Raw genomic sequence first — 12,834 nt, forward strand, 5'->3', positions numbered from 1 at the left:
AGAATAACAGAATATGTCTCTATGTCCTTAACTGCAGTTATTTAATAAAACAAGGGAAAACCTTTCTGTTCCTGATGTTTCTTAGCACCTAATTATTGAATGGCTACATGTCCAAACCCATCTGAGTGAGCCTGCTAGAAGCTGCCACTGTACTGGGCCAATCATAAGCAACGAGGCATTTCTAGCCCTCAGCTGCATGTATACATACCCCTTGTATATGTGTGACTGTTGGACGAGTAATGCCCTGGCCACAGATGACAAATTTTTGGCAGGATTGCTTAGGTAGGTTTGGATTAGGATCTGAACACACTCAAGCTCATGCCTAGTTTCTAAGACCTCTTTCACACTGGAGGCGTTTTTCAGGCGCTTTAGCGCTAAAAATAGCGCCTATAAAGCACCTGAAAAAAGCCTCATCTGCAATCCCAGTGTGAAAGCCCGAGGGCTTGCACACTGGGGTGTTGCACTGGCAGGATGTCAAAAAAAGTCCTGCAAGCAGCTTCTTTGCAGCGCTTTAGGAGCGGTGAATACATCACTCCTAAAGCGACCCTGCCCATTGAAATCAATGGGCAGCGCCGCTGAAGCACCTGCAAAGTGCCTCAGTAGCGGTGCTTTGTGGGTGATTTTAACCCTTTATTCGGCTGGGTTAAAAGCACCCAGCTAGCACCCGAAAAGAGCCGCAGAAACTACATTAAAGCACTGCTAAAACTAGCAGCGCTTTACTGCCAACGCCCGGGCACTGGCAGTGTGAAAGTGCTACTATGTACACTCTGCAGAACAAGAAATATTTTAATTATTTGCACTTTGGCCCTATGTTGGTTTACTTAGCTGTTATAATCATTTGCAGTGTAAAGGAATGGTGTTCCCAGTAATTCAGGTCTGGGCTGTCCTCTTCTCTGCTTTGGCAAGCATTATGTATGCGGCTGCCATCATGTCACATGACCGACATCAGGAGTACTTTGTGAGGGCAATTCCTTGGTTCCTTATCTCAATGGGCACCGCTGCTCTGGATGTTGCTGTATCCTTTATCAACTGCTTTTTTTGGGCTTTAAATAAACTCAGACCAATAGGACTATGGAGCTGCAGAATTATGACTTAAGATGATTTTGAATACTGAAATTACTTAAACTTGTATTAAAACCTAAAAGAAAAAATAAATAAATATATATATATTGTAGTTTACAATCCTTAAATGTGGGGGCTTCGTTTGTTTTGTTTTGTTTAGACTTTTTTTTTAACCTTTATTTTACATCTGGTGATCCATACATCCTGTCTTTGGGTGGCTGTTTATTGACTGGAGGAGCAACGTACCTTTTGGATAGCAACATTTTCAGTCTGGCGAGTGGATAGTGTTAGACGTACTAGCAGATTTGTTTTGACATGACAAATAAATAAAGCCAAAGTCCAGTTAATGCGTTTTAAGCAGTTGCAGCAACGTTTTTTTTTTTCCTTATAGAAAGTTTTACATAAATGAATAAAAACTGACCATTTCAAGCACTTCTGTCAGTGTTAAATGGTTTTTGAAATGGTAAAGAGGATCTGTTTTTATTATTTTCTTCCTTTATTTTTACCTGGTGATCTGACCAGTTATACACTTCATGTCCAAGGTGCCTCCTCTATTTATCGAGGAGTGTAGCACCCTTTAGTGTGCTAGTTTTGTAAGAGTGGAGTTGTTAGTATAGGTAAATTTATTTTAGCTCAGGGCTAAGCCTGAGTTATGAATCTGGATCAGGGTTCAGTGACTCAGGGCTTGATGACTCATCCTAGCAACCTCTATGGTGCCTCCCTCTGTTTTCTAGGATATTGAAGAATGTTCTGGACATAGTGGGTGGAGGCTAGGAGAAACTGCTTGGAATATTTATGAGGACCTCAGCCAATCCCCAGTAAAGGGCTGGCAGGGGGCAGGCCACCTCATAAATAGTATGAGTTATGCCAGCAGGGGCAGTCGGTTAGGAGATGAAGTGCTGAGGAGGCCCTCCGTTGCCCTTGAGGGTGCCCCCTAGTCTGGGGGGATGACTTCGGGCCGGGGCTCTGGTGCTGGTAGGATCCTGCCAAAAACACATAAAGGAAGCCCTTCTGGAGGCACGGGACAAAGGAGAAAGGACAGCAGGATCAGGTCAGCATGTCTGGGAGGTCTCCTGAGAGTCAGCCAGGTGGGCTAGTGAGTGCCAGTCTGGAGGACTGTGGGGAGAAGTTAGCCTGCCAACCCAGTACCCGAAGAGGTGGTGCTGGGATCAGTAGCCACAGGAGTGATACAAGCTGGACACTGTAAATCTTGCTACACAATAAGGGGCCTCGGGTTCCTGTCTGTAATGAGGTATCACCTTTAACCTGACTGAGAGCCTGTCAGATCTTCACAGTGATCCAGCTGGGTCCTGCAAGCAAGTGTGTGCTGGAGGAAGAAGAGGAGCTGTATATAGAGACTGTGTATAGGAAGTTGTCCCTGAAGTTGTTGAAGTCAAATGGCCATCCCATAACTTCCCATTCCTATCCAAGGTATTACACTCAATAAATAACAAAAACAAGTCGCAGACTGTTCTCTGTCTTAAGAGGGCCTGTGAAAATTTGGTGTGCCTGGCTGTGCATGGTGGAGGATCCCAGTTTACTTGCGGCTCCTTAGGGGGGGGTGCTACAGGAGCAACAGAGCTACCCTTGGACAGCAGCATTGTGTGGGGAGGGTTGTATTAGATAGATTTTAACTCCAGCTAACACTTTTTAAGAAGATACAGAAAAATGGTTTGTCTCTCTGCTACTTTTGTTGCACAGCTTGACGTATTAAGGGAAGATGAAAAATAACAGACTTACTGGCTGGATCACCAGATAACAATAACGAAAAAAATAAATATATAACCACTGCAGCCATCATGTCTAAGAAGTAGTAATCTGAAATATATTTATTTTGTGTTTTTTTTTTTTGTCTGTCATCACGTTAATATTTAATTCATCGATTAAACAAAATTTCACTTTGGAAGCCACAGTATTGTCTTCTTTGCAGTCTTTTCATAAAGTCTAAAGCCGCGTACACACGGGCGGACTGTCTGGCCAACTTAGTCCGTCAGACAATCCGACGGACAGTCCGTCATACTTTTGAATGAACGGACTTGACCACACACACACCACTTTTTGAGCGGACTAATACGGCGTACTAAGTCCGCCATACTATCCGCCCTACTTTTGAAATGAACGGACTCGCCCACACACGCGGAGGAAAGTCCGCTCATTTCGAGCGCGTCTCACGGTAGGCGGGGCCCCGCGAAGGAGACGTCGCTGACCCCGCCGCCTGGTATGGACTTAAAGGGGAACCCCAACACCGAAAAAAATCGGCGTGGGGGTCCCCCCCAAGTCCACAACAGACCCTTGTCCGAGCACGCTACCCGGCCGGCCAGGAAAGGGGGGCGAGCGAGCGCCCCCACTCCTGAGCCGTACCAGGCCGCGTGCCCTCAAAATGGGGGGCCCCCCCACCCCAAAGCACCTTGTCCCCATGTTGATGAGGACAAGGGCCTCTTCCCGACAACCCTGGCCGTTGGTTGTTGGGGTCTGCGGGCGGGGGGCTTATCGGAATCCGGGAGCCCCCTTTAATAAGGGGGCCCCCGGATACCGGCCCCCCCACCCTATGTGAATGAGTATGGGGTACAATGTACCCCTACCCATTCACCTGTAAAATAAAAGTACCAAAAAAAACACAACACACGAGATAAAATACTTTATTGCACAGCTCCTGGGTCTTCCGTCTTCGGGGGTCTTCTCGCCGGACTCCTCCGCTATCTTCTTGTAGCTCTTTTGCTAGTGGAGGAGTCCGGCTTTCTTCTCCCGACTTCGGGGGTCTTGTCCCCCTCTTCGGTTCTTCTGCCGGGCCACCGCACCTTCTTATAGCTCTTTTACAGGCGGTGGCCCGGTCTTCTGTCGCCGCCGCCGCCGCCCCTTCCGTTCTTCTTCTTCTTCTTCTTTTTCTTCTTCTTCTCCAGGAGATGTTGCCTCGACGATCTCTCCGGCCGGAATGCCAGGGACGCACTGCGCGGCCACTTATATAGGGACAAGGGGCGGTGTCACATGGCTTTATGTCACATGGGTTGGTCACATGGGTTGATGTCACATGGGGACTATGACATCGTAAGGGGGCGGGGTCACCATGTGACACCAACCCATGTGACATAAAGCCATGTGACACCGCCCCATTGTCCCTATATAAGTGGCCGCGCAGTGCGTCCCTGGCATTCCGGCCGGAGATCGTCGAGGCAACATCTCCTGGAGAAGAAGAAGAAGAAGAAGAACGGAAAGGGGCGGCGGCGGCGGCGGCGACAGAAGACCGGGCCACCGCCTGTAAAAGAGCTATAAGAAGGCGCGGTGGCCCGGCAGAAGAACCGAAGAGGGGGACAAGACCCCCGAAGTCGGGAGAAGAGGCCGGCGGCGAGGAAGAAAGCCGGACTCCTCCGCTAGCAAAAGAGCTACAAGAAGATAGCGGAGGAGTCCGGCGAGAAGACCCCCGAAGACGGAAGACCCCCGGAGCTGTGCAATAAAGTATTTTATCTTATGTGTTGTGTTTTTTTTGGTACTTTTATTTTACAGGTGAATGGGTAGGGGTACATTGTACCCCATACTCATTCACATAGGGTGGGGGGCCGGTATCCGGGGGCCCCCTTATTAAAGGGGGCTCCCGGATTCCCATAAGCCCCCCGCCCGCAGGCCCCCGACAACCAACAGCCAGGGTTATCGGGAAGAGGCCCTTGTCCTCATCAACATGGGGACAAGGTGCTTTGGGGTGGCAAGGCACCCCCCCATGTTGAGGGCACGCGGCCTGGTACGGCTCAGGAGGGGGGGCGCTCGCTTGCCCCCCTTTCCTGGCCGGCCGGGTAGTGTGCTCGGACAAGGGTCTGTTGTGGACTTGGGGGGGGACCCCACGACGATTTTTTTCGGCGTTGGGGTTCCCCTTTAAGTCCATACCAGGCAGGGTGGCCTGCGACGTCTTCTTCGCGGGCCCCGCCTACCTGGATACCCGCTCGAAATGAGCGGACTTTTCTCCAGGCGGGAAAAGTCTGCTCATTTCAAAAGTACGGCGGACTGGCATACACACGGGCGGATTGTCCGCCGAAATGCGAGTACGACGGACAGTATTACGGAAATTCCGAAATACTTAGTCCGCCGGACTGCACGCTGAAAAAGTCAGCTGAAGCCCACACACGAGCGGACTGTCCGCTGAAATGTGTTTTGGCGGACTAAGTAGGCCAGACAGTCCGCCCGTGTGTACGCGGCTTTAGCCTAGGTGTTTATGCTGCAAATGTGTTGCCTAATATGAGCTTGTTTGATCTAGGCAATGGGAAGCAATTTAAAATCCTATTTCAAAATAAAACAGGTATCTTTATCGTAATAAGTATTCAACTTCTTTTGAGAGGACTTTCTAGGACTAGAAACTATTGCACTTTTCTGTTGATATTTAAAGAACTCTTTAGTCTTTACATTCCTTAACAGTCTGATACCTGCAGCTGATGTTCCTTTCCTGTATGATGAAAAATAAGCTGTTACATCAGGCGGGTCCTGTGATGGATGTCACACTGGATGACGAGAGCTGTAAACTGCTGGCACATATGGAAGAATCTAAACCTGGAGGCCTCAGAAATATAGACAAAGAGGTTTGTTGTTTGTGTGAAAGCACTCACGTGATGAAAAATTATCTACAAAAAAAGTAATAATTTAAATTTATCATAAAGCCCCCGTCAATGTAATATAGGAGTTGCTTTTGTGAAACTCTATGCAAACAGCTAAACAAAAAACATTTAATACTTAATTGTGTGCTATTTTGCCATTTAAAATTTTTTAATTCTGCCTAGCTTTGTTGTGATCTACTTAATTCGGTCACACTACACAGCTAGGAGGATCACTTTCCTATGCCCGGGTTCACCTTTTTCTGTGTGCTGGATCACTGCTACTAATTTATCAATGGCAGTAATTGGGACTTATAGTCTGCATTTAGACATCTAGACGAGGTGAAGACAACGTGCTGAAGTTCAAACTGAGCATCAGAATGGGGAAGAAATGGGATTTAAGTGACTTTGAACGTGGCATGGTTGTTGGTGCCAGGTGGGCTGGTCTGAGTATTTCAAAAATTGCTGCTCTACTGGAATTTTCATGCACAACCATCTCTAAGGTTTACAGAGAATGGTCCAAAAGAGAGAACATATCCAGTGAGTGACAGTTATGTGGACTAAAATGCCTTGTTGATGTCAGGGGAGAATGAGCAGACTAGTTGGATATTATAGAAAGGCAAAAGTAACCCAAATAACCATTTGTTACGTCCAAGGAATGCAGAATATCTCTGCATGCACAACACTTCGAACCTTGAAGCAGTTGGGCTACAGCAGCAGAAAACCAAACCAGGTGTCACGCCTGTCAGTTAAAGGGTTGTAAAGGTAAATATTTTTTTACCTTAATGCATTCTACGCCTTAAGGTGAAAAAACATCTCACAGTGCCGGCGCCCCCAGCCCCCCTGTTTTACTTACCTGACCCCTCGAAAGTCCTGCGCTCGCATAAAATAAATAACTTTACAACCCCTTTAAGAATAGGAAACTGAGGCTACAACTTGCACAGGCTCACCAAAATTGGACAATTAAAGATTAGAAAAATGTTGCCTGCTCTGATGAGTCTTGATTTCAGCTGCGTCATTCAGATGGTAGGGTCAGAATTTGGTGTAAACAACATGAAAGCATGGATCCATCCTGCCTTGTAGCAATGGTTCAGGCTGGTGGTGGTGTGATAGTGTGGGGGAAATTTTCTTGGCACACTTTGGGCTCCTTAGCCTTACCCTTAGCCTTGAGCATCATTTAAATGCCACGGCCTACCTGAGTATTGTTGCTGACCATGTCCATCCTTTTATGACTATGATGTACCCATCTTCTGATGGCTACTTCCAGCAGGATAATGCACCATGTCACAAAGCTCAGTGGGGTTGATTTACTAAAACTGGAGAGTGAAAAATCTGGTGCAGCTCTGCATGGTGGCCAGTCAGCTTCTAACTTTAGCATAAAAAAAACTGGAAGCTGATTGGTTTCTGTGCAGAGCTGCACGAAATGTTGCACTCTCCGGTTTGAGTAAATAACCCCCAGTATGTATTTTAACTGTGTATTCGTCTTTTAGATGTTACACTTTAACTCTGGTACACAGTATACTATCAGTTGGAAAAGTTCAACTTCGCCAATAATTCTCCCAAAATGTATGGGAGGGGGTTACTTCTAAGATATAACAAAGCCCTTAAGCATCCTTTTAGCTTTGTACTGTATACTAAAACAGTCAGAGCCTTGCATATCTTGCTTTCATTTTCATCCATCACTTTATGTTTATTCTTTTATATTTTTAGAACCTACATTGGACTCCATTAAATATGCTTCCTAATAGAAGTCTTAACACAGGACCATTTTTGGGACATTACATGAAGCTCCGCATTCAGCAGGTGCAAGAGGTATGTTGTAAACTAGTATGGCATGGCAAAAATCTATGCAGATATTAAAAAAAAAAAAAAATGGGTCAAAGGCCTAATCCTGAATTCTGAAGGAAAACTTCAATGCAAACTAAAACTAAGAAAAAATAGCTAGTATATAGTATAATAACACAAACAAACCTTGTTTGGAAGAAAATGGCTGTGGCACGTTATTGGTTTACAATTTCATAACCACAACCTATATTAATCCAAACTTTGGATGAAATAAAATCATAGCAGGCTTTTTGCCCTGTTTTCAGAACTCGGGCAGCTTAAACTTTATTTACCAAAAAACACGTTCCCACCAGCCGGACTTGTGAAACAAGCCCGGCCTTCCCCACATACATGGCCATTTCAATGTTGCTCTGCAGCCCTAGATTGAAAATATCGGCACCTACATCCGAAAAGTGGACCCGGTCTTGCCTATACAGCCCTAGGATCCCCCCCCCCTCCAGATCCACGTGTCAGTACACAAAGCCCCCTAACAGCGGCATGTACTTAGCCATAGTCCAATTGACGCACTTCCTCATTTTTTCCATCACTCTGTGCAATGGGGAAGACAGCCAAGCGGGGAACTATCTCTGAAAACAAAGGTTGTATCAGGGGAGCTCAGATGAAAGCGGTACAGATCTCTCTTTATCATGAACAAAAGTACGAGTGATACCCAAACCATTACCTCCCAGATGGATTATCAGTATCGAGGGTGGCGGGCTATTCTGATATAGTTGTGACAACAGAAGTTGGCACCACTTCAGACCTCTCACACCTCTCCAGTACACAGTGAAGGATTCCGTCTGTAAGGATAAATTAACCGGGTACCTGCATTGAGCTGCTCGCTTCCGTGCCCAGTATATAGAAATACTGGACAGATATCTCATAGTATCAGGCAACACATTTTTCAAGGACAACTTGCCCTGCCCAGCTGGTAATGGCGACCCTGCAGGAGCATTTTGACTCGGCTGCACACTGCTCAAAATTGCACCTGGGACCAGATCACTGTGCGGAGCCGACAGCTGTGGGAGAGCCGCCGCTTGCTAAGGCGGGCAGCGTCATTCCCTTCGGCCGCTCCGCCCGCTGTTTTGAATGCCCGCCGCTGCAAGAGGAAGAAGAGACCCTCTGCAGCCCTTTTTATCACCTCCCAAGGGAAACTCCAGAACAATCCCTCAAAACCTATTGGATCCGACCTGGATACCTTCCTTAACAAATTTAAAGGGACAGTACTCCCACCACCATTAACCTAAAAATTCAAAAAACTAACCATTTAAACAAACAGGGCTGGGTGGCCGTCGTCCCAAGAAAGTGGTCTCAAATGATGCCCCCCCTTTTTAAATTCTATTGTTACTTAGCTGTAATTGTGGGTGTAATCTTTGGCCTGCCTCCTCATATGCTGGCATCCCCTGCTTGGTAGAGGATGCATGTCCAGTGATGATGTGCATATGGAACCTCCATATATTCATTGTTTCTTCATTACTACTTTAGAAGCCAGTCAGTCCCACTGAAGTGAGGTCAACCAGCTATGCCTGAAATCATGAGGTCATTCTTCCACCATGTAAGCTTTGCCTCAGCATACATATGTCATACAAGAGGAGGCTGAGCACATGAAAAATATTGGAATTTAAAAAGTGGATACTTTGGGACCCCTTTCTACTGGGTTTTATTTGTAGCATTATGGCTGCTCGTCATTAGCTATAGATCTAGATATGATATGTGAATCTGACAAAAATAAAAAACAATGTGTACTGTAACTACAGAATTGAATTTGCCATATGTAATTTCTTCTGACCACCATGCTGTTTAGTAATGTTTTATACAAAAGTAAATACTAAAACTTTTCTAGCCATTGAAGACTATGGGGTACTTGGGGAAAAAAAGTTTCTGATAGTGCACCCCTATCATTCTTATTCTACACCTCATTTTAGCCAAGCCTCATCCTACACCTCCTTTCATGGTATATTGTTGTCAGTTCTGATCGTGAGAGTCTGTTTCAGTTACCATCCATGTGTCCAGAGCTCACAAGCACTTACGGTTCATGTGTTTTTGTGTTTTCGTTTTTTACCCAAATGTGATATCGCACAACAAGTCTCTATGCTCGGCTGATAATATGCTGCTAATATGCTCCCTGTTCAAACAAACATTTAGCTTGAATTTTCTTAAATATTTAGGATGGGGTTGGAGCAGTGAGATTGCCGGGAGATGGCCAGACCAATCCTGGGACCATTTATAATAAGGAACCACTCTGTTACCTTGACTTGCCGCTGTATACGCCCCCTCGTATTACACACTACTCTTCCAGCTCTTCTGACAGGTCCTCTAAAACAACGGATCTGGAGGTATGTTCTTTCTATCTCTCTAAGTTATAGAATTGGACAGAGCTCATCTAACCATGCTGAGACCAGTAATGAATGTGTTGTTTGCTGTAGCAATGCTCATTGTAAGTATGGAGAGAGAAAAGATTACTTGTACACGGTACTGATATTTGAGCATCTATATATAGATGAATTTTCACCATGTCAGAGATTGGTGTGTTGTTGCTACATCCCTGGTGTATAGGAAAAAATTAAACCCCCCTTGCTTGGGACTTTAAAGGCCACAACAGCACAAGTATGGATTAAAAAGTATTTATTATTACACATAAAATTTGATCATACAAACATGTAATGCCTACCATAACAAAAGACAGAAGAACAAACTAAAAACATAACAAAATTACATAGCAAGCATGAAATAGTATCGTAAATACTCTCCGATTATTGAAAAATTTCCAGTACCCAATGCGTTTTTGGTTCAAGCCCTTCATCAGGGTTATTGGATAGGAGAATATTTAATCATAAATTTGTCAAAAGGTAAGCAGAAGCTCATCTGAAGGAGTATATTCTACTACAAAAAGAGTTGGTGAAACTGCAGAAAATGGTGTCACTGGAAGCCTACTGACACTGCCCCACGGAGTCAACAAGTATCAAATGTGAACCCTCCATTAACAGCAAGGGAGTAGGTAACACATGTTTTAATCTGATGATTGTTGAGTGATGCTATCCAAAGCCTCAATATAGCATCTCATCAGTGTCTGGCATCCATCTCACCCGGTACTGCCGGGAGAGATGAATGCCGGACGCTGATTAGCACAGGGAGGGGTTTTTCAACTGAGTGCACTATATACTGACCAAGAGAGGCTATATTGAGGCTTTGAGTAGTGTTACTTCTCCTTCAAATCAGCTTCTGCTTACCTTTTGATTACATATTCTCTTATCCAATATCCCTGATGAAGGGCTAGAACTAGAAACGCGTTAGACATTTTTCAATGAACGGAGAGTGTTTACGATACTATTCTATGCTTGCTATGTAATATTGTTATATTTTTCATTTGTTTTTCTGTCTTTTGTTATGGTATGTTTTTAACTGATCATTACATGTTTGTATGATCAAATTTTATGTGTAATAATAAATACTTTTTAATCCATACTTGTGCTGTTGTTGCCTTTAAAGTCCCAAGCAAGGGGGGTTTCCTTTTTTCTGATATTTGAGCATCAGTATTCCTGGCCAAAATTTTGTGTGTATTTGCATATATTTGCACAAACACGAGTAAAACAAATTTTAGCTCCCAGAATGCAATTCTAACCTCCCAATTAACATTTTATGTGCGTATGCACTTGCAGTAATATGCTGACCGATAATGCAGATTTCCATGTTTTTCTTTTCTATATGGAGCACATGTTCACATCTGTGCATACAGGCGCATTGAAAACAATTGGCTGCATTTAGATCAGTAAAAAAAAGTCTTTAAGGGTCCTTTCACACGGGGCGGATCAGTTCTGATCCGCCCCGTGGATGTCCGTTTGCTCAGCGGGGATCACTCCGCCGATCCCCGCTGAGCAGGGAGATGACAGGTCTGTCTCTGCACACTGTGCAGGGACGGACCTGTCACAGCGCCGCTCTCCCCTATGGGAGATCGGATGACGACGGACCGCAGTGCCCGTCGTCATCCGATCCGATCCGCAGACGGATGGAAAAATAGCTTTTTCCTCCGTCACACTTTTTCGGATCGGAGCGGGTCGGATGTCAGCGGACATGTCACCGCTGACATCCGACGCTCCATAGAGCTCTATGGAGCACCCGTTCAGGTCCGCCTGAAAAACTGACAGGCGGGCCTGAACGGGACGTTAGTGTGAAAGGGGCCTAAGAGTTTTTAAGCAGCAGTGTGCAAAAGACCTAAGAAAATACAAATCTTAAAATTAATGCTTTAAATCAAACATACAGTATTTTAACATATTTTACCAGGATATTTAATTCAAAGTGGAAAACTTCAAAATTTTCCTCCTTATTCTGACATACAAATATCTCCTAGCTGAAGCAGACTTTATTTTATCTTTTAGGTAGATTGGATAGAAAACAAGCTGTTCTGTGTGTTGTCTTTGTTCCGAGGAGATTGAAAGTGTTTTTTGGGTCTTTTCAAAAATCTATTGATTGAATTTAATAATTACACTGCTGGCCAGAGAGATCTGTGCTCGGTGCCATTTAAAGCTGATCTCCAAGGAAAAGAAAATCCTCCATTGCCCCTGCACAAGGGTTAAATGTTCATTTTGGGGTACCAGAAATTGTATTGTATTGTATTTGTGATGTCAGAGAGCCTTAGACCAGATTGTAATGCCGCGTACACACAACTGGACTTTTCGATGGACTAGGTCTGCCGGTCTTCCTGATGGACTTTTGGCGGAGGTCCGACAGGCTTTCTGAACCAAACGGACTTGGCCACCTACAACCAGACTAAGTCTGTTCAATAGTCCATTCATTTTGAATGTGATGACGTAAACAGGATTAAACAAGGAAGTTCAATAGCCAGTAGCCAATAGCTGCACTTGCGTCGTATTTGGTCTGTCGGACTAGCACACAGACGAACGGTTTTCCAGAGTTTTAGTCCATCGGGTAGATTTGAAACATGTTTTATTTCTAGGTCCGTCAGACTTTTGGGAAAAAAAGTCTGCTGGAGCCCACATACGATCGATTTGTCCAACGGATTCCGGTCCGCCAGACCAAGTCTGCCGGAAAAGCCCAGTCGTGTGTATGCGGCATAAGGCAGAACGAGGGTACAGGGACCCGTCTAGGTGTCTAGATGGAGCCCATAAGAGCTAAAGGTTCAGGTAAGTAAAAGTGCTTTTTACATACCCTAAACCTAAATGGATATTTAACACTTGCAGTGTAAAGACAGCTACAGTCCAAGAAAGCATTTTTTTAAATGCTTGCAGTGGTAGTTTGCAAACATAATTACACTTCTAGTCAAAAGTCAGTGCAGTTCATTAATTTCATTGATGCTCAGCAGAAAGTGATAATTACAGCGAAAGGCAGCAAAGATTTATTATTACATTATTGATTA

At 44.8% G+C, this 12,834-nt stretch overlaps 1 protein-coding gene across 1 annotated transcript in view; it reads left to right on the plus strand.

Annotated features, from left to right (window-relative positions):
• TMEM44 (transmembrane protein 44) overlaps nt 1-12,834 on the plus strand; it is a 75,249-nt gene that overhangs the window by 38,269 nt on the left and 24,146 nt on the right. Inside the window, exons 6-9 of the mRNA XM_077487468.1 lie at nt 845-1,015; nt 5,478-5,624; nt 7,347-7,448; nt 9,629-9,796. Coding sequence (XP_077343594.1) covers nt 845-1,015; nt 5,478-5,624; nt 7,347-7,448; nt 9,629-9,796 — 588 coding nt within the window. The remainder of the gene's footprint in view (nt 1-844; nt 1,016-5,477; nt 5,625-7,346; nt 7,449-9,628; nt 9,797-12,834) is intronic.

Source organism: Lithobates pipiens, unplaced genomic scaffold (assembly GCF_037356315.1).
Source record: "Lithobates pipiens isolate NorthernLeopardFrog02 unplaced genomic scaffold, aLitPip1_a1.2 Scaffold_18, whole genome shotgun sequence".
In the NCBI taxonomy this organism is placed as follows: Eukaryota; Metazoa; Chordata; class Amphibia; order Anura; family Ranidae; genus Lithobates; species Lithobates pipiens.